Genomic DNA, 23,792 nt, shown 5'->3' on the forward strand with positions numbered 1-23,792 from the left:
GGATTGATACTTTACTCCACAGGAAGAATGTCAAGGAAAAAGAAGAGAGTTACATTTCTATGTAAGTTTGTCAATTATATAGAAAAGTGGTATTTTGAATTCAATAAGAAACTTAGCTACTTGTCAGTATGGATTTGTACATTTTTGTCATTTTTACAGGTTACTAAAAAAAAAAAAACATGTCAACAGATCATGTATAAAATTGAGTAAATTATCAGGTGTGGGAGAATCTCCCACTGAAAATGCACTATCATCAAATGTGTCCAGGTCTCCTTTACATGGAAGGAGCATTAAGAAAAGTGAGTCTCATCCTCATTTGTTGCATTTTAATGGATTTTGTAAGCAAAATCATTGTGCGTGCAACATTTCTGTTTCTCTAGTTGGCTGCATGTTCCAGCCCAGCAAGCAGGAGCCACTGTGTCTGAAAAGAGGGGTCATTGAACCAATTAAACACACGTGTGAAGCCTCAATGATCCCCGACACATGGAACTATAAAGGACAGAGAGTGAAAGACGTCCGCTTCGATGCAAAAGGTAGATTACCCCGAAACAGTTACTCGGAACTGGTTGATTAAGCTTTTTTGCTGCACTTAGCTTTTTTAATGTAGGCTATTCTGTACATAGCCTACATGTCAGGGTGAGGACATTAGACGTAGCATAATTATTGTACATTGTTGGTTCCCAACAGAGCCTGACAATGACTGTGTTGTGAGCCACATAATCAGATTGAGAGGAAAACTGGGCTGGTCCACTGAGATTCCTGACAGGAGAATAGCAAAAGCATGCACACAGAACATACAGGTTGGTCTCCACCATTTTAGCTACTAGCCTATATGATCAATTGATGTGAACTTTATCATTGAGTCTCTGCAGTCCACGGTTTTTATATTTTACATATATATATATTTTTACATTTTAGTCCAAGACTAGGCATATATAAGTATAACAGTTAAATTGTGTGTTGTTGTTTTTTAAATACACTAGAGATATTTTGTAATCATTGGCATACGTCTTCATAATCATAATTTGAATCAATGCAAATCTAACTTCCTTGTGGATGTTGTGCAGGAAATCCCCGAGGGGACTAAAAAGGATCCTGGAGAGTATGTGTACTGTCTGATGAGGAACAGAGGTGACCTCAGGATCCAGCCCAACCCCTATGATCTTCAGGTGGTTTCTGTCCAGACAGCTAAACAGAGCTGTCAGTACTGGACCGTCAGCGCTTCATGCATATTCAAGGTCAGTTCAACTAGTTCACGGTTGAACTGTTAAACGTTGGTGAAAATACATAGGCTACGTTAGTAAATTCACTCTGGCTATCTACTCCGATTTCAGAGCACTCTCTTCTGAGTATGCCAGAGCGCAGAATAACTGATGAATTTACGAATGCTCAACACCCGTTGAATATGGCCGGTGTCAGTAAACGTCGGCAAAAAAGTGTAAATAAAATGTTGCCAGTAGCACGGTTACCGTCACCAACCCTCTAGATAACATGAAAACACCCTAACCAGGTCTGCTAGAGCTGAATTTACGAATGCACAGAGCGCACTCTGGCACTCCAAATTTAATTTACGAACGCACCCATAGATTGCTATTCTCTGTATAGTGCACAACTTTTGACAAGGGACACAAGTAGTGTACTATATATGGCTTTTGTTGCTATTTGGGATGCACACATAATGTACTCATATTTTATGGGCAGGTTTCCCAGAACACAAGTAAAGCCTAGTCCTGGGCCTGTATCCACAAAGCATCTCAAAGCAAGAGTGCAGATCTAGGATCTATCCATCTAATCCTATGAATTATAATCTAAACTGTGAAACTGATCCTAGATCAGCTCTCCTACTCTGATAGTTTTTTGGGGATATGAGCCCTGGCATGTTCAATGGAGATTCTTCAACGTGTTTTTAATTTTAATCCAAGACTAGGCTTAATCTGTGTCCAGGAAACCATCCCAAAGAGTCCACTTCACTCAGTTTTATTTTATAGGTGTCTGTTTTGGAGGACAGAAGTGGTGAAATCATGTCTGTAATAGACTGGCTTTCTGAAAGAGAACTATTTTTCAAAATCTTCAAGTTGCCATTGTTTGCAAAATTCAGGTTTGTATGGTCGTTCTTATAGAAGGATGATGAAAAGTGTGTATCTGATATGTGTATGTGGAAAGTATGTGATGTAATACCGTAAAATACTGTAATCCAGTTTTACTATGAACGTTTTGCTCTCTGTAGAATTTGGAAGGCATTTACAATCTGGAAGGTCACAGTATGCCACTCAAAGACCAACAAAGCTAAGTGAGTGTTGATCAAATATTACGTGCCACATGATATTTCATTTGTCTTATAATAAGTCTCGGGAAGGCCTTTGTTGCCTTGTCTTCTTCTTCTTCTTCTTGTTCTGCATTTCTTTGTCTCCATACTATTAAATACCTTCCAAATAGAATTTAAGAGCTTTTGAATTATATTTTTTGTAATCATTTTTTTTTTTTTTAGGGAAATATTATCCAAAGGTCTTTTTTTTACTGATGACATCTTCTTGAGATGTCTGGTTGAAATCAAAGGACTTTTTGAGATGGCCAGTGACAAGACAAGATATGGGGATTCTGACGGTGCTATTGTTTTAACAAAGGTAGGGCCATGTTTTTTTTGGATAACTATCTTGTGTTCAACTCCTTTCTAATAACATGGTTTTGTTTATTCTACCTAGTTGGATAAATCCACCACATACTCCTTGATAGGCTTCTGTGAGGCCCAGACCCAACAATGTGCTGTAGCACTGAGACAACTTCACTGCCTTCACCACAAAGTTGCCACTTTGATTCGCGCAGCTTGTCTGAAGGTACACTCTATTAGTCCTTTAGATTGTTACGAGGACATGTCATTTAAGAGTCCTGAAAACACATCTCTGTCACTATCCTCTGCTGATATACCCTGGTTTTGATGTTTGGCATGACAACAACCATAGGTGTTGGCATGACAACACAAACAGATCTGAGCACTAATTCATAAAGAACCTCAGAGGCGGAGTGTTGATATAGGATCAGATCCATGGAATATTTTACGCAATAAGGCAAGAGGGGGTGTGGTATATGGCCAATATATCAAGTTGTAAAGGCTGTTCTTATGCACAATGCAATGCGGAGTGCCTGAATACAGCCCTTAGCCGTGGTATATTGGCAATATACCACAAATCCCAAGGTGCCTTATTTCTATTATAAACTGGTTACCAACTTAATTAGAGCAGTAAAAATGAATGTTTTGTCATACCCATGGTATACGGTCTGATATACCACGGCTGTCAGCCAATCAGCATTCAGGGCTTGAACCACCCAGTTTATAATAGTCAATATGATCTAAAAGGCTAAACTAATCCCAGATCAGCACTCCTACTCTGAGACATTTTATATTGAATAAGATATAATCAATATATCATTGTACTGTCTTTTGTCTTGTCAGGCAGCAGAGGTCCACGGTGCAGAGAGACTGTTCCTCCCTCTGTCCTCTCAGTCGACCAACAGGCCGCTGTATGCTGAGGTGGCTGAGTGGCGGATCCTCTTGTGTCGCTTCAGCCACTTCCTCAACCTGATAGACAGAATGTTTGAAGAGATGCTCTGTGTCTTGGTCAGATCTGCAGTTCAACTCCTTCTGTTGTTCCTCCGAGAGTCCTCTAACACTAATGGAGTGAAAGAGAGAAGACAAAAGACAAAGTAAGTGGTTTTTAATGGAAATATAGTAAGGTTATGGCATTTGTCAATGAGTTTAATTAGCATGCTTGCGATGTTGAAATATTTGCCTGTGTACTCCCTAGAAAGATGGCAAGGATGGATGCAAGTGGACCTTACATAAATATTATCAAAGAGCCAACTGGTCGTAATGCGGCGCATACACTTTCTTCACACAGCCAAGGCCGACCACAGCTTGTTAACAAGGTAGATCAGCTTTTATCTGTTGTGCCAATGTGGTCAGAAACATGTAAACATCACTAAACAATGCGTCACTTGTAATACTAAATTGACTTGTAGTATCACATTTTCTAGTAATCTCTCGTGGACAAACTTTAGTTCTGGGTTAACTGAGATTACATTTCTAGATGCTACCAGATTTTAAAAGGGAAGAGCCTAAAGAAGAGATCCAGGCTGTATTTGAAGTGAACGTCCTGCTTACAGTCACACCTGTGAACCAGCCAATGACAGATGATGTCTCAGCCAAAGGGACAGCCACAACAGAGCTCCACTCTGAAGTCGACACAAAAGGTGAATCCCATTTATAGTAAAAAAAACAACTAAAATAGATATTATGAACTAAGGTGTTCGAACTTAAATGTCTGCTGAAGCTTAGTGTTTTCTCAACCTAGATACAGAGAAGGATAAAGAGGTTTCCCGTGAGGAGACTCCATGGCGGTATGACTTCACTTATAAATTACAATAAACTGTATTGCTCCATGTTCCTCTATTAGGAAAATTTATGAATTTCACAAACATCAGCTAGTGTTTTTCTGCTAATCTGTCAGTCAGCTCAGTCAGTGAAGTGATTATATTACACAGATGCTGTTGTTTTCCTTCTCCTAGTTCGCCCAGCCAACGAGTGAAGCTAACCATCTATCCCTGCCTTGATGACTTCACACTGCACATTCAACAGGTGCTACAAGGATTTGAACAAGTCATTGGTAAGACATTCTCCAAAGATTTAAATTCACAGCCTTGTTGTTTTGTAAATACTGTAGGTTCATAAGTATTATTCTGTTTCAAAGTGCAGAGCTTTGCTAGACGGTAATGGACTGTGTCCCAGATGACACACTATTCCCTACATGCATCATACAGTGCCTTCGGAAAGTATTCAGACCCCTTGACTTTTTCCACATTTTGTTATGTTACAGCCTTATTTTAACATGCTTTTTTTAACTCATCAATCTACACACAATACCCCATAATGACATCACAATACCCCCATAAGGACATCACAATACCCCCATAAGGACTAAGTGAAAACTGTTTTTTTGAAATTTCTGCAAAGTTCTAAAAAATTGAAACACCTTAATTACATACAGTACCAGTCAAAGTTTGGACACACCTACTCATTCCAGGGTTTTTCTTAATTTGTACTATTTTCTACATTGCAGAATAATAGTGAAGACATCAAAACTATGAAAAGTGTAGTAACCAAAAATGTGTTAAACAAATCAAAATATATTTTATATTTGAGATTCTTCAAAGTAGCCACCCTTTGCCTTGATGACAGTTTTGCACACTCTTGGCATTCTCTCAACCAGCTTCATGAGGTAGTTACCAGGAATGCATTTCAATGAACAGTTAATGCCTTGTTAAACATTAATTTGTGGAATTTATTGCGTTTGAGCCAATCATTTGTTTTGTGACAAGGTACAGGAGGGGTGGTATACAGAAGATAGCCCTATTTGGTAAAAGGCCAAGTCAATATTATGGCAATAACAGCTCAAATAAGAAAAGACAAAAGACAGTCCATCATTACTTTAAGGCATGAAGGTCAGTCAATCTGGAAAATTTCAAGAACTTTGAAAGTTCCTTCAAGTGTAGTTGCAAAAACCATGATGAAACTGTCTCTCATGAGGGCCACCAAAGGAAAGGAAGACCCAGAGTTATCTCTGCTGCAGAGGATAAGTTCATTAGAGTTACCAGCCTCAGAAATTTCAGCCCAAATAAATGCTTCACAGACCTCAAGTAACAGACACATCTCAACATCAACTGTTCAGAGGAGAATGCGTGAATCAAACCTTCATGGTCGAATTGCTGCAAAAAAACACTACTTAGAGCACACCAATAAGAGGAAGAGACTTGCTTGGGCAAAGAAACACGAACAATGGACATCAGACCGGTGGAAATCTGTCCTTTGGCCTGATGAGTCCAAATTTGCAAATGTTTGGTTCCAACCGCCGTGTCTTTGTGAGACGCGGAGTATGTGAACGGATGATCTCGGAATGTGTGGTTCCCACCGTGAAGCATGGAGGGGGAGGTGTGATGTGTGGGGGTGCTTTGCTGGTGACACTGTCAGTGATTTATTTAGAATTCAAGGCTTGAATTCAATACTTAACCAGCATGGCTACCACAGCATTCTGCAGCGATACGCCATCCCATTTGGTTTACACTTAGTGGGACTATCATTTGTTTTTCAACATGACAATGACCCAACACAACTCCAGGCTGTGTAAGGGCTATTTGACCAAGAAGGAGCGTGATGGAGTAATGCACCAGATGACCTGGCCTCCACAATCACCCAACCTCAACCCAATTGAGATGGTTTGGGATGAGTTGTACCGCAGAGTGAAGGAAAAGCAGCCAACAAGTGCTCAGCATATGTGGGAACTCCTTCAAGACTGTTGGAAAAGCATTCCAGCTGGAGCTGGTTGAGAGAATGCCAAGAGTGTGCAAAGCTGTCAAGGCAAAGGGTGGCTACTTTGAAGAATCTCAAATATAAAATATATTTTGATTGGTTTAACACTTTTTCTTGATAACGCCATGATTCCATATGTGTTAGTTCATAGTTTTGATGGCTTTGCTATTGTTCTACAATGTAGAAAATAGTACAAATACAGAAAACCCTTGAATGAGTAGGTGTGTCCATACTTTTGACTGGGTATAGGGAATAAGGTGCCATTTGCGACACATCCATGAATAATTAGTAATCTACAGAAATGTAATAAGCACTGGATTGTAACAATTATCTCTAACTGTTTTACAGTTACACATTTGCCCTATATATTAATTACATTGATTTCACTCAGCCAAACAGACATCCTTCAACCAAGACCCTAATCTCCTGGACTTGCACTCGCCCCCTGTGTTTGACCTGAAACTGTCTGTTGACGAGGAGCTGGAGAAGGAAAGAGACCAACATCTCCGACCATGGCCTGAGCTGGAGCTGTTACTGGGGACAGATCCCGCTTTCCAGTCTGATGTACGTAACTATGCAGCACTCACAGTGACACGTATACGCATCTCACACGTACACATGTCACATGTATGGCATATCACACTATCACACCAGCATCATCTAATCATGTGTTATACAGTGCCTTGCGAAAGTATTCGGCCCCCTTGAACTTTGCGACCTTTTGCCACATTTCAGGCTTCAAACATAAAGATATAAAACTGTATTTTTTTGTGAAGAATCAACAACAAGTGGGACACAATCATGAAGTGGAACGACATTTATTGGATATTTCAAACTTTTTTAACAAATCAAAAACTGAAAAATTGGGCGTGCAAAATTATTCAGCCCCTTTACTTTCAGTGCAGCAAACTCTCTCCAGAAGTTCAGTGAGGATCTCTGAATGATCCAATGTTGACCTAAATGACTAATGATGATAAATACAATCCACCTGTGTGTAATCAAGTCTCCGTATAAATGCACCTGCACTGTGATAGTCTCAGAGGTCCGTTAAAAGCGCAGAGAGCATCATGAAGAACAAGGAACACACCAGGAAGGTCCGAGATACTGTTGTGAAGAAGTTTAAAGCCGGATTTGGATACAAAAAGATTTCCCAAGCTTTAAACATCCCAAGGAGCACTGTGCAAGCGATAATATTGAAATGGAAGGAGTATCAGACCACTGCAAATCTACCAAGACCTGGCCGTCCCTCTAAACTTTCAGCTCATACAAGGAGAAGACTGATCAGAGATGCAGCCAAGAGGCCCATGATCACTCTGGATGAACTGCAGAGATCTTCAGCTGAGGTGGGAGACTCTGTCCATAGGACAACAATCAGTCGTATATTGCACAAATCTGGCCTTTATGGAAGAGTGGCAAGAAGAAAGACATTTCTTAAAGATATCCATAAAAAGTGTTGTTTAAAGTTTGCCACAAGCCACCTGGGAGACACACCAAACATGTTGAAGAAGGTGCTCTGGTCAGATGAAACCAAAATTGAACTTTTTGGCAACAATGCAAAACGTTATGTTTGGCGTAAAAGCAACACAGCTGAACACACCATCCCCACTGTCAAACATGGTGGTGGCAGCATCATGGTTTGGGCCTGCTTTTCCACAGCAGTGACAGGGAAGATGGTTAAAATTGATGGGAAGATGGATGGAGCCAAATACAGGACCATTCTGGAAGAAAACCTGATGGAGTCTGCAAAAGACCTGAGACTGGGACGGAGATTTGTCTTCCAACAAGACAATGATCCAAAACATAAAGCAAAATCTACAATGGAATGGTTCAAAAGTAAACATATCCAGGTGTTAGAATGGCCAAGTCAAAGTCCAGACCTGAATCCAATCGAGAATCTGTGGAAAGAACTGAAAACTGCTGTTCACAAATGCTCTCCATCCAACCTCACTGAGCTCGAGCTGTTTTGCAAGGAGGAATGGGAAAAAATTCAGTCTCTCGATGTGCAAAACTGATAGAGACATACCCCAAGCGACTTACAGCTGTAATCGCAGCAAAAGGTGGCGCTACAAAGTATTAACTTAAGGGGGCTGAATAATTTTACACGCCCAATTTTTCAGTTTTTGATTTGTTAAAAAAGTTTGAAATATCCAATAAATGTCGTTCCACTTCATGATTGTGTCCCACTTGTTGTTGATTCTTCACAAAAAAATACAGTTTTATATCTTTATGTTTGAAGCCTGAAATGTGGCAAAAGGTCGCAAAGTTCAAGGGGGCTGAATACTTTCGCAAGGTACTGTACGCGTCGGGGGCGGAGCTGTTCTCCGTTACATGCTCTTAGCAGATGCTCTTATCCGGTGAGACTTACACAGTTAGTGCATTTAAGGTAGCTAGGTACGACAACCACATTTCACAGTTAGGTTTCCGTCCAATTGGCAACAGATTTTCATTCCAAAATAAATCATCTGCATAAAAACAATTTGCACATTTTCCCACCAGAGATGTGTTTCCATCAAATTGACTTGTTGCGGATAAAAAGCTGTGCGTGATTACATAATTCACATAAAAATAACACTTGCTGTTAAATTCCCATGTACTGAATAAAAAATAGATGCTAAATGGATTTCCATGGCGTTTTCAATGTTGCTGATAGTTTTTGACACAAAAACTGTTGCGTTATATAGCAAAAGTGCCCACTCTGGTCTTGGAATGCGCTCTATTTGTCAAACGGCAGCCAAGCATCGATCAGAATAAGACTATATTTATTGGAAAGCAGCATGAAGCTCATCAACTTTCACCACCCTGTGATGTTCATCATAACTTATTTCATCTGTAGCCTAATAAACTGTATGTTTTCCCGAGTTTTAGTGGGAGGACCACACAACAAATGAAATCAAAATGAATTTGTCACAAATTTTATAAATAACAGGTGTAGACTTACAGTGAAATGCTTACTTACAGTGCCTCCAGAAAGTATTCACACCCCTTGACTTTTTCCAAATTCTTGTTGAGTTACACCCTGAATTTAAAATGGATAATATTTAGACTTTGTGTAACCGGCCTACATACAACACCCCATCATGTCAAAGTTGGGGCGGCAGGTAGCCTAGTGGTTAGAGCATTGGTGTCACGGCCGTTAAAAAAAGAGGTGAGAGTCCATTTTGTCTTTATTTGGAAAATGACACCGAACAACACAATAAACACTACAAAAAACAAACCGTGAAGCTAAAGGTTATGTGCCCTAAACAAAGTCAACTTCCCACAAAGAAAGGAGGGAAAACTGGCTACCTAAGTATGGTTCCCAATCAGAGACAACGATAGACAGCTGTCCCTCATTGAGAACCATACCTGGCCAAAACATAGAAATACAAAAATCATAGATAACAAAACATAGAATGCCCACCCCAAATCACACCCTGACCAAACCAAATAGACACATAAAAAGGCTCTAAGGTCAGGGCGTGACAATTGGATTAGTAACCGAGAGGTTGCAAGATCAAATCCCCGAGCTGACAAGGTGAAAATCTGTCATTCTGCCCCTGAACAAGGCAGTTAGTTCTTAGGTTGTCATTGAAAATAAGAATGTGTTCTTAACTGACTTGCCTAGTTAAATAAAGGTCACAAATTATAATAATAATATTTTTTTTACAAATTAATTAAAAAAGAAAAGCTGAAATGTCTTGAGTCAGTAAGTATTCAAACCATTAGTTATGGAAAGCTTAAATAAATTCAGGATTAAAAATGTGCTTAACATGACATAATAAATTGCATACCTCATCTCTGTACCCCACACATACATAATAGTTTGACATGTTTTTCTATATTCTAAATATGGTTTGTTGACATATGACATAGACCTTGATATAGGTGATACACATCTGATGTGTTTGTTGATTTCCAGCTGTCGGACATCCTCAGTACCGTCCAGCGAGGGATGCAGGGAGTGGAGATGCACTGTCAGAGGCTAGAGAAGTTCTGTGATATGGTGGAGACAGCCATGTTGACTGACATGGATGGGTTCTTGGCCGGGGAGAAATGGTCTCCCCAGGATATCAAGGCCATCTTGGCGGTGCACACAGAGAGCATCAGGCTGATGAAAAGGATAGAGACTGAGACCCGTGTCAACATGATCCTGGTCAGGTGTCACCAGTACCAGTCAAACTGCCTGCCCTACCCAGAGGCTCTCATCTTTACCATTCACTCCATGCTCCCCTCCATTGTAAAGAAGAAGAATCTGGAACTGATGGAGGTTTGTTAAATAGTACATTAGTATACCATAGTTTTTGTTAGTGTTGTTGTTTAAGCGTGTCTAAATACCAGATACTCTACCTACAGTCATGAAGTAAACTTTAGACTTCATGCATAAATCATGTTCAGGCTATTCATATTTTGAAGTTTTTGTAATTGCGTTGAGGAGTGCTTTGACCGGTACTACTTTTCGGTTATACTTTCCTCTCTCAATCTGTTCAATCAGGTGATCAGAGGAGCTCTTAAAAAGCTGGATAAAGACATTTTTACAGTGGAAGAGTTTGTTGAGCATCTGACCTTCCTGAGTCGGATATCTGTGCAGATTCCAACTCTGGAAAGACAGTATCAGTTCCTCATCCAGCTCTATAGTATGGCTAAAGAGTACCAGATCACTATCTCTCCTGAGGAGCTGGCTTTGTACCAGCACCTCGTCCCCAGCTTTCAGCATCTCAAATCCACTGTCATGATCTGTGAAACCAAGAGGGATGACAACATCTTCAAGTTCAGTGTTGATCTGGGCAAACACTTAAATCAACTCAGATATGAGCTTGTTCTGGTTAAAATGAAGGTACGGTTGATCTTTCAGCAGTTGTTGTGCTTTTCTCCCTCCTTAATACTCAATAAGAGTCATTATTCTTGATTGTGTTTTAACATGTGTATCTATGATTTCCTCTTTCTGACAAAGCTGCCTAGCCTGGTCTCACACCTGTTCATACTGCCAATGGCCGGACAACAGATGTAGGACCAGGCTTAAAGATGTCACAAATCTCTTATTTCCCAGGTGAACAATCCCGTCCTGCTTTGCTCCTATACGTCTCCCAAAGTGGCCAATGAGATCCTCCAGGCTCTCTCGGAGGAGGTGGCCATCTACTCCAATAAGGCATACAGCTACACTAGCTACGGAGAGCTCCTGAGAAACTCTTTTTCTATGAAGAAGATCTCCACTGTGGTCCGCATGAAGCAGGGCCGTGGTTCTAACGCTGCCGAAGTGGAGGCAGAGCTGTCTGAGGTGGACTATGCCCTGACGCTGAGGAAGATGCTCTGGGGGATGCAGAAGGAATGGGATAAACAGTACAGCCGTTGGAGAACCACCACCTTCGAGCTGCTCAATGTGGACGATCTGCAAAATGATGTCAGCCGCTTTACACAGACCATCTACATGTTAGAGAAAGGTCTCTGAGTGATATTTTAGGATCATAATTGTTGGGATTCATCACCATGTCATGTCAGGTGGTTCCGTGGTATCACAAGTGTTGCTGTGTTAAATGATGGGTTGAATGTAAAGGAATTAATATATGTGAAACAACTAATACACTTTGTTTTCTTTGTCATTCAGGTTTACCTGAAAACAACATAGTTCCCATTCTGAAGCAGAAGGTGATGGACTTCAAGCTTTGTCTGCCCATCGTCCTGGCTCTCAGGAACCCTTATCTCCGTCAGAGACACTGGGAAGACATCCAGAGCTATATCGGACAATTCTTCACCAAAGAGGATAACTTCACCCTTGGAAACCTATTAGACATAAAGGTAAGGCATCTTTAGATGGTAGCAATAAAATATCTACCTTGCTTTTCTAAGAATTTCTGGAAAAAATGTCTGAAATCACGTTCAGGGCCATTTCTAAGTTCTAACATTGCGATCATGATATGTTTTTTTTTACCTACTTTAGTTGAATCCACTATTTGTAAGTGGCTCTGGATAAGAGCATTTACTAAATTACTATAATCTGAACGTAAAATTAAATTCTAAATTTCCCTCTGTGACATGTATGCAGATTCTTCAGCAAAGTGGTTCGATAGGGGACATCTCCACTACTGCCACCAATGAGGCCACTTTAGAGAGCATCCTGTACAAAGTGATCGACCTGTGGAGGAACACAGACTTCCGTCTGATCACCCACCAGTCTGACGCATCCACGGTGAAAATCATCGCCTCTGCAGACGACGTCATGGCACAGCTGGAAGAGAGTCAGACCACTATCATGAGCATCAAGGCATCCCGCTACGCTGAGCCTATCAAGGTCAGGTGTCATTCAAATGTGACCGGAGAGACGTCATGATTCGTTAAAAATAACATGATTTGAATAAATATTGCCCCTTTTCATATCATAGATTCTAGAAATTTGTATTTTGCTTCAAACCCCGAGTGGACTCCCGAGTGACGCAGCGGTCTAAGGCACTGCATCTCAGTGCTAGAGGCGTCACTACAGACCTGGTTCAATTCCAGGCTGTATCACAACCGGCTGTGATTGGGAGTCCCATAGGGCGGCGCACAATTGGCCCAGGGTCGTCTGGGTTAGGGCTTGTCCAGGGTAGGCCGTCATTGTAAATATGAGTTTGTTCTGACTTGCCTAGTTAAATAAAGGCTAAATAATGGTTAAATAAAGATTCAATCAAAATATATAAATAAAACCCATTTATGCAGAATTTGAGAAATACTGTATAATATTTGTACATAATGGAATCACTGTTATTTCAAGAAGAGAAATAAGTTAAGTTCTCTGAATCTTGTGGTTTTGTCAGTTGTTGGGGGACAAGGTGGTATTCGTTAGCCTGGTCCCAGAACTGTGTGTTCTGTCTTGCCAACTCCTATGGACATTGTCATGCCACACTGCATAACAATGACCATAGGAGTTGGCAAGACAGAACAAACAGACCTGGGACCAGGCTTAGTATTATTGTGTGTGATGACAATGTGATCTCTCTCTTGTTTAGTATCTGATAGATGAATGGGAGAGGAAGCTGAACCAGTTCTCGCATACTCTGGAGGAGTGGGTCATGTGTCAGAAGAGATGGCTCTACCTGGAGCCTATCTTCTCTGCTGGAGGGATTCAGAGGCAAGGCAGCTATTGTAGTTTTACCTGTGTGTGTTGTATTAACAGATGAGGTGTGTGTCATGGCACTTTGGTTTGTATTGTTTATTGTGTTGTCTTGTGTTTCATCTGCTGCTGACAATACATCTACACTGAACAAAAATATAAACGCAACATGCAACAATTTCAACGATTTTACTGAGGTACAGTTTACTGAGTTACAAATATAAATAAATACATTCATCAGGCCCTAATCTATGGATTTCACGTGACTGGGCAAGGGCGCTTTCACGCCCTGACCTGAGATATCTATGTTTAATTTATATTTTGGTTAGGTCAGGGTGTGACTATGGTGGGTACGCTAGTTTTTGATTGTCTAGGTTTTTTTGTATGTCTAGGATTTTTGTAGGTCTATGTGATTTGTATGTCTATGGTGGCCTGATATATCCCAATCAGATTTTATCGTTGTCTCTGATTGGGGATCATATTTAGGTAGCCATTTCCCTTTGGTGTTTGTGGGATCGTGTTCTATGTTTAGTTGCCTGGATGTGCTATTCGTATAGCTTCACGTGTCGTTATTTTGTTCAGTGTTTCATTCTTTTAATAAATAAGAATGTACGTATACCACACTGCGCCTTGGTCCGATCCTTATAACGAACGTGACAGGCGCAGCCATGGTTGGGCCTGGGAGGGCATAGGCCCATCCACTGGCCCAGCCAATCAGATTTTTTTCCCCACGAAAGGGTTTTATTATAGCCAGAAATACTCCTCAGTTTCATCAGCTGTCCTGGTGGTTGGCCTCAGGAGATACTACAGGTGAAGAAGCTGGATGTGTTAGGTCCTGGTTTGGCGTGATTACACGTGGTTTGTGGTTGTAAAGCCGGTTGGACGTACTGCCAAATTCTCTAAAACGATGTTGGAGGCGGCTTATGGTAGAGAAATGAACATTAAATTCTCTTGCAACAGCTGTGGTGGACATTCCTGCAGTCAGCATGCCAATTGCACGCTCCCTCAGAATTTGAGACATCTGTGGCACTGTGTTGTGTGACAAAACTGCACATCTTACGGGCCTTGTATTGTCCCCAGCACAAGGGGCACCTGTGTAATGATCACGCTGTTTAATCCGCTTGTTGTTATGCCACACCTGTCATGTGAATGGATTATCTTGGCAAAGGAGAAATGCTCACTAACAGAGATGTAAACCCATTTGTGCACAAAATTTGAGATCAATAATGTTTTTGTGCATATGGACATTTCACGGATCATTTATTTCAGCTCATGAAACATGGGATCAACACTTTACATGTTGCGTTTATATGTTTGTTCAGTATATTTTAATTGTTACATAGGCTTCTGGTTGATGATTTCGGAAATTGTTCTTTTGACAGCACTTTCAAGACATACCTTGCACATGTAGTCATATCATCTGATATAATATGGAGTAGATATCTACCTGGAGTAGGTTTAAGGTCCAATGGAGCCGTTTTTATCTCAGTATCTAATCATTTCTGGGTAACAATCAAACCTTACTGTGATTGTTTTCAATTAAAATGGTCAAAAATAAACAAAAATAGCTTCCTAGCAAAGGGTAATTTCTGTGAGTGTTGTGAGTGGGGAGGGGAAAACTGGAACTCTTTCTTATTGGTCTATTAACTCATTTACTGCATGGTGATGTCAGGCAAAAACTCCAACCCACCAAAACAGGCTGAAATGTCAGTCGGTCTTATCAAACAGCTTTTACAGGACATTATCATCATTTCACAGTATTATTCCAACTTCATAGTGTGGTAATAGTGTGTATGTAAAACACGGGAAAATCAGGTTTTTGACTGCATTTGGCCTTTAAGAAGACTCACAGTAACAAAGAAATTATTGAATGAATCCAAAATATGTACTTTTCTGACTTGAAATGAATGAACCTCATCCTATTAGACAGCTCCCAGCGGAGGCCAAGGTGTTCCTGCAGGTGGATCAATCATGGAAGGAGATCATGAGGAGGACAGATGACAGGCCTAATGCCCTGAGAGCAGCTACCGCCCCTGGGGTCCTGGAGATGCTGCAGGCTGGCAACGTCCACCTGGAAAAAATACAGAAGTGTCTGGAGGTACTGGAGGGAGTTAGGGTGCCTGGGTGTCAGAATGTTTCTGCTATCTTGTCAACTCCTTGTCATTCATTGTCATCTCAAACATGGCAATTCCGTAATGAGTAGAAACCAACTGGAGCCCAGGCTAGCATATCACAATATACAGCAGACTGGAACCCAGGCTAGCATACCTAATGATACTGTAGACTGGCACCCAGGCTAGCATACGACATGATACAGTAGACTGGAACCCAGGCTAGCATACCACATGATACAGCAGACTCTCAAAAGGACAATGCACTTAATTTCCTGTCTTTAGGGTCAGCTGGGCTGCAAAACCTTTGACATTTTCATTTGCAACTCTCACACAACATTTATGTTATCCTAGTTCCTTTCAGAGTTGCTGTTTATTTCAATACTTGACTGTTTGTTTCGTTTTCTGCAGGATTATTTTGAATCCAAAAGATCAGTTTTCGCAAGATTCTACTTCCTCAGCAATGAGGAACTGCTGGATGTTCTGTCACAGAGCAAAAATCCCAACGCCATTCAGGTTCCCATCTCATAGTGTTGGCTAACCATCCAAGAAGAAATGACTCTCTTTAAAAAGAAAATAACATAAGCAGCAGCTGGAAGTTAATATTTCACTTTTATACAGCAGACTCTCAAAAGCACAATGCACTTCATTTCCTGTCTGTAGGGTCTAGCTGAGCTGTAACCTTGTCTCCAGGCTCAATTACTACCGCATATAGAGACTGGTAACAGTGCTTCAAAGTGGGACTTGAATGGGGTGTGTTTAAAATCGAGGCGGGAGATGGAGCGAGCCTGCTACAGATGTAGGATCTTAATTTGAGCCAGTTTCCTACAACAGGAAAATAATGAATTATTATGTGGATTGTAATTAATGGACATTTTTTATAGGGGTGATAACATTTTTTGTTATGGCAAATGAAATTGGACATATTTAAGTGGAAATTACAAACTTGAAAAGCCTGTTTAAACCTCAAATACACTACCAATTTGCATTTCCTGCTGTGGAAAATTCTCAGTACAAAAGAGTAATCAAATTAAGATCTGCACAGATCTATTAGCTGGGACTTTGAAAAACGGTGAAGATCGTTCTATCACATTGACCATCATATTTTTGGGAAGCCCAATTGATTCTGAGTTCGGACATATAAACTTACAGTACCAGTCAAAAGTTTGGACACACCTACTCATTCAAGGGTTTTTATTGATTTTTACTATTTTCTACATCGTAGAATAATAGTGAAGACATCAAAACTATGAAATAACACATATGTAATCATGCAGTAACCAAAAAAGTGTTAAACTAATCCAAAATATATTTTATATTTTAGATTCTTCACAGTAGCCACCCTTTGCCTTGATGACAGCTTTGCACACTCTTGGCATTCTCTCAACCAGCTTCATGAGGTAGTCACCTGGAATGCATTTCAATTAACAGGTGTGCCTTGTTGAAAGTTCATTTGTGGAATTTCTTTCCTTCTTAACCTTTCTGGTCTCCCCATCCCGGATCCGGGATCGTGAATACAGACTCAAGCTCATTACCATAACGCAACGTTAACTATTCATGAAAATCGCAAATGAAATGAAATAAATATGCTAGCTCTCAAGCTTAGCCTTTTGTTAACAACACTGTCATCTCAGATTTTCAAAATATGCTTCTCAACCATTGCAAAACAAGCATTTGTGTAACAGTATTGATGGCTAACGTAGCATTTAGCATTAGCATTCAGCTGGCAACATTTACACAAAAAAACAGAAAAGCATTCAAATAAAATAATTTACCTTTGAAGAACTTCAGATGTTTTCAATGAGGAGACTCTCAGATAGCAAATGTTCAGTTTTTCCTGAAAGATTATTTGTTTAGGACAAATCGCTCCGTTTTCTGCGTCACGTTTAGCTATGAAAAATCCCTGTATCCAGGATTGTGTAAATCTATCAGCAAGCTCATTAGCATAACACAACGTTAACTATTCATGAAAATCTCAAATGAAATGAAATAAATATGCCATCTCTCAAGCTTAGCCTTTTGTAAACAACACTGTCATCTCAGATTTTCAAAATATGCTTCTCAACCATAGGAAAACAATCATTTGTGTAAAAGTAGCTAGCTAGCGTTAGCATTTAGCGTTAGCATTTAGCGTTAGCATTAGCGTTAGCATCCAGCACGCAACATTTCAACAAAAACATAAAAGCCTTCAAATAAAATAATTTACCTTTGAAGAACTTCTGATGTTTTCAATGAGGATACTCTCAGTTAGATAGCAGATGCTCAGTTTTTCCAAAAAGATTCTTTGTGTATTAGAAATAGCTCCGTTTTATACATCACATTTGGCTACCAAAAAAAATCAGAAAATTCAGTCCTCAAAACGCGAACTTTTTTCCAAATTAACTCCATAATATCGACTGAAAACATGGCAAACGTTGTTTAGAATCAATCATCAAGGTGTTTTTCACATATCTCTTCATTGATACATCGTTCTTGGACACATGGTTTCTCCCCTATATCAAATGGAAAAGTATGAGCAGCTGGCAATTGCGCACCGAATTCCACGCAGGACACCAGGCGGACACTTGGAAAATGTAGTCTCTTATGGTCAATCTTCCAATGATATGCCTACAAATACGTCACAATGCTGCTAAGACCTTGGGCGAACGACAGAAAGTGTAGGCTCATTCCTTGCGCAATCACAGCCATATAAGGAGACAATGGAAAACAGAGCTTCAGAAATTCTGCTAATTCCTGGTTGATGCATCATCTTGGTTTCGCCTGTAGAATGAGTTCTGGGGCACTTACAGACAAAATCTTTGCAGATTCTGAAACTTAGTCGAGCATCTCATAGTCGAGCATCTTTTCGTGACAAAATATCGCGCTTAAAACGGGAACGTTTTTTATCCAAAAATGAAATAGCGCCCCTAGAGATCTAACAGGTTAATGCGTTTGAGCCAATCAGTTGTGTTGTGACAAGGTAGGGTTGGTATACAGAAGATAGCCCTATTTGGTAAAAGACCAAGTCCATATTATGGCAAGAACAGCTCAAGTAAGCAAAGAGAAATGACAGTCCATCATTACTTTAAGATGAAGGTCAGAAAATCTGGACATTTTCAAGAACTTTGAAAGTTGCTTCAAGTGCAGTCGCAAAAACCATTAAGCGCTATGATGAAACTGGCTCTCATGAGGACCGCCACAGGAAAGGAAGACCCAGAGTTACCTCTGCTGCAGAGGATATGTTCATTAGAGTTAACTGCACCTCAGATTGTAGTCTAAATAAAAGCTTAATGGCGTTCAAGTAGCAGACACATCTCAACATCCACTGTTCAGAGGAGACTGTGTGAATCAGGCCTTCATGGTCGAATTGCTGCAAAGAAACCACTACTAAAGTACACCAATAAAAAGAAGAGACTTGCTTGGACCAAGAAACACAAACAATGGACATTAGACTGGTGTAAATAGGTCCTTTGATCTGATGAGTCCAAATTTGCGATTTTTGGTTACAACCGCCGTGTCTTTGTGAGACGCAGAATAGGTGAACGGATGATCTCGGAATGTGTGGTTCCCACCGTGAAGCATGGAGGAGGAGGTGTGATGGTGTTGGGGTGCTTTGCTGGTGACGCTGTCAGTGATTCTGCTGTCACACTTAACCAGCATGGCTACCACAGCATTCTGCAGCAATACTCCATCCCAGCTGGTTTGTGCTTAGTGGGACTATCATTTGTTTTTCAACAGCTGGTTGAGAGAATGCCAAGAGTGTGCAAAGCTGTCATCAAGGTAAAGGGTGGCTAATTTGAAGAATCTAAAATATACTTTGATTTGTTTAACACTTTTTTGGTTACTACATGATTCCATATAGTATTTCATACTTTTGATGTCTTCACTATTATTCTACAATGTAGAAAATAGTCAAAAAAAAAATAAAGAAAAACCCTTGAATGAGTAGGTGTGTCCAAACCTTTGACTGGTACTGTATACAGTGCCTTGCGAAAGTATTCGGCCCCCTTGAACTTTGCGACCTTTTGCCACATTTCAGGCTTTAAACATAAAGATATAAAACTTTTTTTTGTTGTGAAGAATCAACAACAAGTGGGACACAATCATGAAGTGGAACGACATTTATTGGATATTTCAAACTTTTTTAACAAATCAAAAACTGAAAAATTGGGCGTGCAAAATTATTCAGCCCCCTTAAGTTAATACTTTGTAGCGCCACCTTTTGCTGCGATTACAGCTGTAAGTCGCTTGGGGTATGTCTCTATCAGTTTTGCACATCGAGAGACTGAAATGTTTTCCCATTCCTCCTTGCAAAACAGCTCGAGCTCAGTGCGGTTGGATGGAGAGCATTTGTGAACAGCAGTTTTCAGTTCTTTCCACAGATTCTCGATTGGATTCAGGTCTGGACTTTGACTTGGCCATTCTAACACCTGGATATGTTTATTTTTGAACCATTCCATTGTAGATTTTGCTTTATGTTTTGGATCATTGTCTTGTTGGAAGACAAATCTCCGTCCCAGTCTCAGGTCTTTTGCAGACTCCATCAGGTTTTCTTCCAGAATGGTCCTGTATTTGGCTCCATCCATCTTCCCATCAATTTTAACCATCTTCCTTGTCCCTGCTGAAGAAAAGCAGGCCCAAACCATGATGCTGCCACCACCATGTTTGACAGTGGGGATGGTGTGTTGCTTTTACGCCAAACATAATGTTTTGCATTGTTGCCAAAAAGTTCAATTTTGGTTTCATCTGACCAGAGCACCTTCTTCCACATGTTTGGTGTGTCTCCCAGGTGGCTTGTGGCAAACTTTAACCGACACTTTTTATGGATATCTTTAAGAAATGGCTTTCTTCTTGCCACTCTTCCATAAAGGCCAGATTTGTGCAATATACAACTGATTGTTGTCCTATGGACAGAGTCTCCCACCTCAGCTGTAGATCTCTGCAGTTCATCCAGAGTGATCATGGGCCTCTTGGCTGCATCTCTGATCAGTCTTCTCCTTGTATGAGCTGAAAGTTTAGAGGGACGGCCAGGTCTTGGTAGATTTGCAGTGGTCTGATACTCCTTCCATTTCAATATTATCGCTTGCACAGTGCTCCTTGGGATGTTTAAAGCTTGGGAAATCTTTTTGTATCCAAATCCAGCTTTAAACTTCTTCACAACAGTATCTCGGACCTTCCTGTTGTGTTCCTTGTTCTTCATGATGCTCTCTGCGCTTTTAATGGACCTCTGAGACTATCACAGTGCAGGTGCATTTATATGGAGACTTGATTACACACAGGTGGATTGTATTTATCATCATTAGTCATTTAGGTCAACATTGGATCATTCAGAGATCCTCACTGAACTTCTGGAGAGAGTTTGCTGCATTGAAAGTAAAGGGGCTGAATAATTTTGCACGGCCAATTTTTCCGTTTTTGATTTGTTAAAAAAGTTTGAAATATCCAATAAATGTCGTTCCACTTCATGATTGTGTCCCACTTGTTGTTGATTCTTCACACATTTATTTTTTTTATATCTTTATGTTCGAAGCCTGAAATGTGGCAAAAGGTCACAAAGTTCAAGGGGGCCGAATACTTTCGCAAGGCACTGTACATGAAAACTCTTTAGGAACTCACTTCCTTGTTTAAATCTTTGAGGTGCTCGCGCTATGAAGTCCACAATGTAGGGGAGATGAATCTAAGGGTTATGCTAGATGGTGATGAATTGAGAGATCAGCCAATTAAACCCAGTGGTTGTTTCTTCCTGCCATAGGCTTCCATTCAAGTTCCATTCCGAGGCGCTGTGAAACCAGACGGTTAGACAGAGAGCGAGCTGGGTGATGGACAGATTAGCTGGGCTGTAAAAGCTTGTGCAAAATGTTGACATTTTCATTCACAACTTTCAAACAATATTTCTGTTTTTATTCAATCAATTTAATTCAATCCATCCTCTACAACACTTTTAAGCCTCATCTTGTAAAATGCTTCAGCAACATCCGTCACCTGAACATCCAGGAACATGCTAGGATTCACCATGTGGTGGCAAGCATACGTTCAGCCGAGGGTGAAACTGTGACCATGCCAAAGTAAATAGTCGAATCATTTACATTTAGGCTTAATTCATGTTTCTTCTTCTGTTACCGAGAATCCCAGAACAACTCTTTCTTCTCTTTTGATTCTTTAGAAATGTTCAAATACGTGGGCCAGTGGAGCAATGGATGGGAAATGTGGAAACAGCAATGTACAACACAGTGAAAAGGTTCAGTAACCATTTTGCATGTAGCTTTTTCTTTCCTGTTCAAAAGGTGTTGATACAGTATATCCAAGGGAACTTTTAGCCTGATACAATAATCATGTTTCAAATCATTTCAGGCGCTTGAAGATAGGAGTGTCAGAATGGAATCCTCAGAACTTTAAGAAATGGGTCCTCTCTCACCCCGGACAGGTCGTTCTCACCGTGGTAAGTTGCCATTGCAACGTATAGATTTAACAGGAATATGACGGGACTTATTACTATCCACCTACACAATTGGGGAAATCCCGCCATGTGTTAAACAGTGTATCGTCGTCCTCCAGTTCCTGTTCACTAGGCTGATGAATGTAGTGACTGTTACCCTGTCAAAGTTACATCAACAGCCAAGGAAAACTTAAGACCAAAGTCAATGTGAGACCATCAGACTTTTCACACCGTCTTCTTACATTGTGTCCAACATGTGTTCTATACACATGCCTGGTCCCAGATCTGTTGTCTCCTTCTATAGCCCGGTCCCAGATCTGTTGTCTCCTTCTATAGCCCGGTCCCAGATCTGTTGTCTCCTTCTATAGCCCGGTCCCAGATCTGTTGTCTCCTTCTATAGCCCGGTCCCAGATCTGTTGTCTCCTTCTATAGCCCGGTCCCAGATCTGTTGTCTCCTTCTATAGCCCGGTCCCAGATCTGTTGTCTCCTTCTATAGCCCGGTCCCAGATCTGTTGTCTCCTTCTATAGCCTGGTCCCAGATCTGTTGTCTCCTTCTATAGCCCGGTCCCAGATCTGTTGTCTCCTTCTTTAGCCTAGTCCCAGATCTGTTGTCTCCTTCTATAGCCCGGTCCCAGATCTGTTGTCTCCTTCTATAGCCCGGTCCCAGATCTGTTGTCTCCTTCTATAGCCTGGTCCCAGATCTGTTGTCTCCTTCTATAGCCTGGTCCCAGATCTGTTGTCTCCTTCTATAGCCCGGTCCCAGATCTGTTTGTGCTCTTACCAACTCCATTGCTGTCATTGTCAAACCAAATATTTTGGCATGACACTTCCATAAGGAGTTGGTAAGAGAGCAGAAACAGGCTAGTACCCAGGCTACCAAAACCCCTCCTTAACCCTCTGTCCCCTAGACCCAGATCATGTTCACTAAGGACTGCCAGGAAAGCTTCAGCAGTGAGAGGCAGTTGGAGAGCATGGTGGTGGTGAAGCAGCAGGTGATCCACAATGTGGAGGAGCTGGCTGACCTTGTGTCCGAGCCCCTGCCCTGTCACCAGCAAGCCACCCTAGAGGCCCTGCTCACAATCCTGGTTCACTGTAGAGACATCCTCAGCCATCTCCTCCAGAACCGCATCACCAGTGTCGACGACTTCGAGTGGACAAGGTCACAGCTTTGATCATAGTTGCTACTGCTAGTATAGATTTTTCTTGAAATACCTGGCCTTATATAGATTAGTTCCAGATCTTTTTGTGCTGTCTACGATCAGAATAACTCCTATTTTTAGGCCAAATATATCTAGGATCAGGCTAGGACTTCTGAGCATGTTTTGTCAAATTTTCTGAGTTTGAGATGATTGTTGATCACTTAGGTAACCTTCAGAGCTGCACAAGACTTACCTAAATGAACAACTTAATTTTGGCTAGTAAGCCAACCAAAACAGATGTCCAGATGCAACATTTGTACTTTTTATATATATTTTTTGTCATTGGTTCTGTTGGTTTCAGGCAGCTTCAATATGTCTGGTATGACAGCTCCTCTCTGTGTTACGTGGTCCATGCCCAGGCTTCCTTCATGTATGGCTATGAGTACCTGGGCTGTTCTCCTCGACTGGTCATCACGCCGCTCACTGACCGATGCTGGCTGACCCTGACCGGGGCCTTGAGCCTCCATCTGGGGGGCGCGCCCGCCGGACCCTCTGGAACAGGCAAGACAGAGACGGTCAAGGACCTGGCCAAGGTAAGGACCTGGCCAAGGTAAGGACCTGGCCATGGTAAGGACCTGGCCAAGGTAAGGACCTGTCACTGAAGTTAGGAGAAAAACCTGTGAAGTATTTAGTAAGTTAGTCG

At 41.0% G+C, this 23,792-nt stretch overlaps 1 protein-coding gene across 1 annotated transcript in view; it reads left to right on the forward strand.

Annotated features, from left to right (window-relative positions):
* The first annotated feature begins 524 nt into the window (after positions 1-524).
* Positions 525-23,792, forward strand: part of LOC110504241 (dynein heavy chain 6, axonemal) — a 61,010-nt gene continuing 37,742 nt past the window's right edge. The window contains exons 1-19 of the mRNA XM_036962733.1: positions 525-533; positions 636-800; positions 1,068-1,238; positions 3,452-3,702; positions 4,564-4,661; positions 6,753-6,925; positions 10,260-10,607; positions 10,833-11,174; positions 11,388-11,778; positions 11,943-12,133; positions 12,381-12,626; positions 13,321-13,442; positions 15,351-15,522; positions 15,947-16,051; positions 21,461-21,579; positions 21,678-21,752; positions 21,866-21,953; positions 22,859-23,109; positions 23,451-23,682. Coding sequence (XP_036818628.1) covers positions 525-533; positions 636-800; positions 1,068-1,238; positions 3,452-3,702; positions 4,564-4,661; positions 6,753-6,925; positions 10,260-10,607; positions 10,833-11,174; positions 11,388-11,778; positions 11,943-12,133; positions 12,381-12,626; positions 13,321-13,442; positions 15,351-15,522; positions 15,947-16,051; positions 21,461-21,579; positions 21,678-21,752; positions 21,866-21,953; positions 22,859-23,109; positions 23,451-23,682 — 3,549 coding nt within the window. The remainder of the gene's footprint in view (positions 534-635; positions 801-1,067; positions 1,239-3,451; positions 3,703-4,563; positions 4,662-6,752; positions 6,926-10,259; positions 10,608-10,832; positions 11,175-11,387; positions 11,779-11,942; positions 12,134-12,380; positions 12,627-13,320; positions 13,443-15,350; positions 15,523-15,946; positions 16,052-21,460; positions 21,580-21,677; positions 21,753-21,865; positions 21,954-22,858; positions 23,110-23,450; positions 23,683-23,792) is intronic.

This window comes from Oncorhynchus mykiss, chromosome 25, assembly GCF_013265735.2.
Source record: "Oncorhynchus mykiss isolate Arlee chromosome 25, USDA_OmykA_1.1, whole genome shotgun sequence".
Lineage (NCBI taxonomy): Eukaryota > Metazoa > Chordata > Actinopteri > Salmoniformes > Salmonidae > Oncorhynchus > Oncorhynchus mykiss.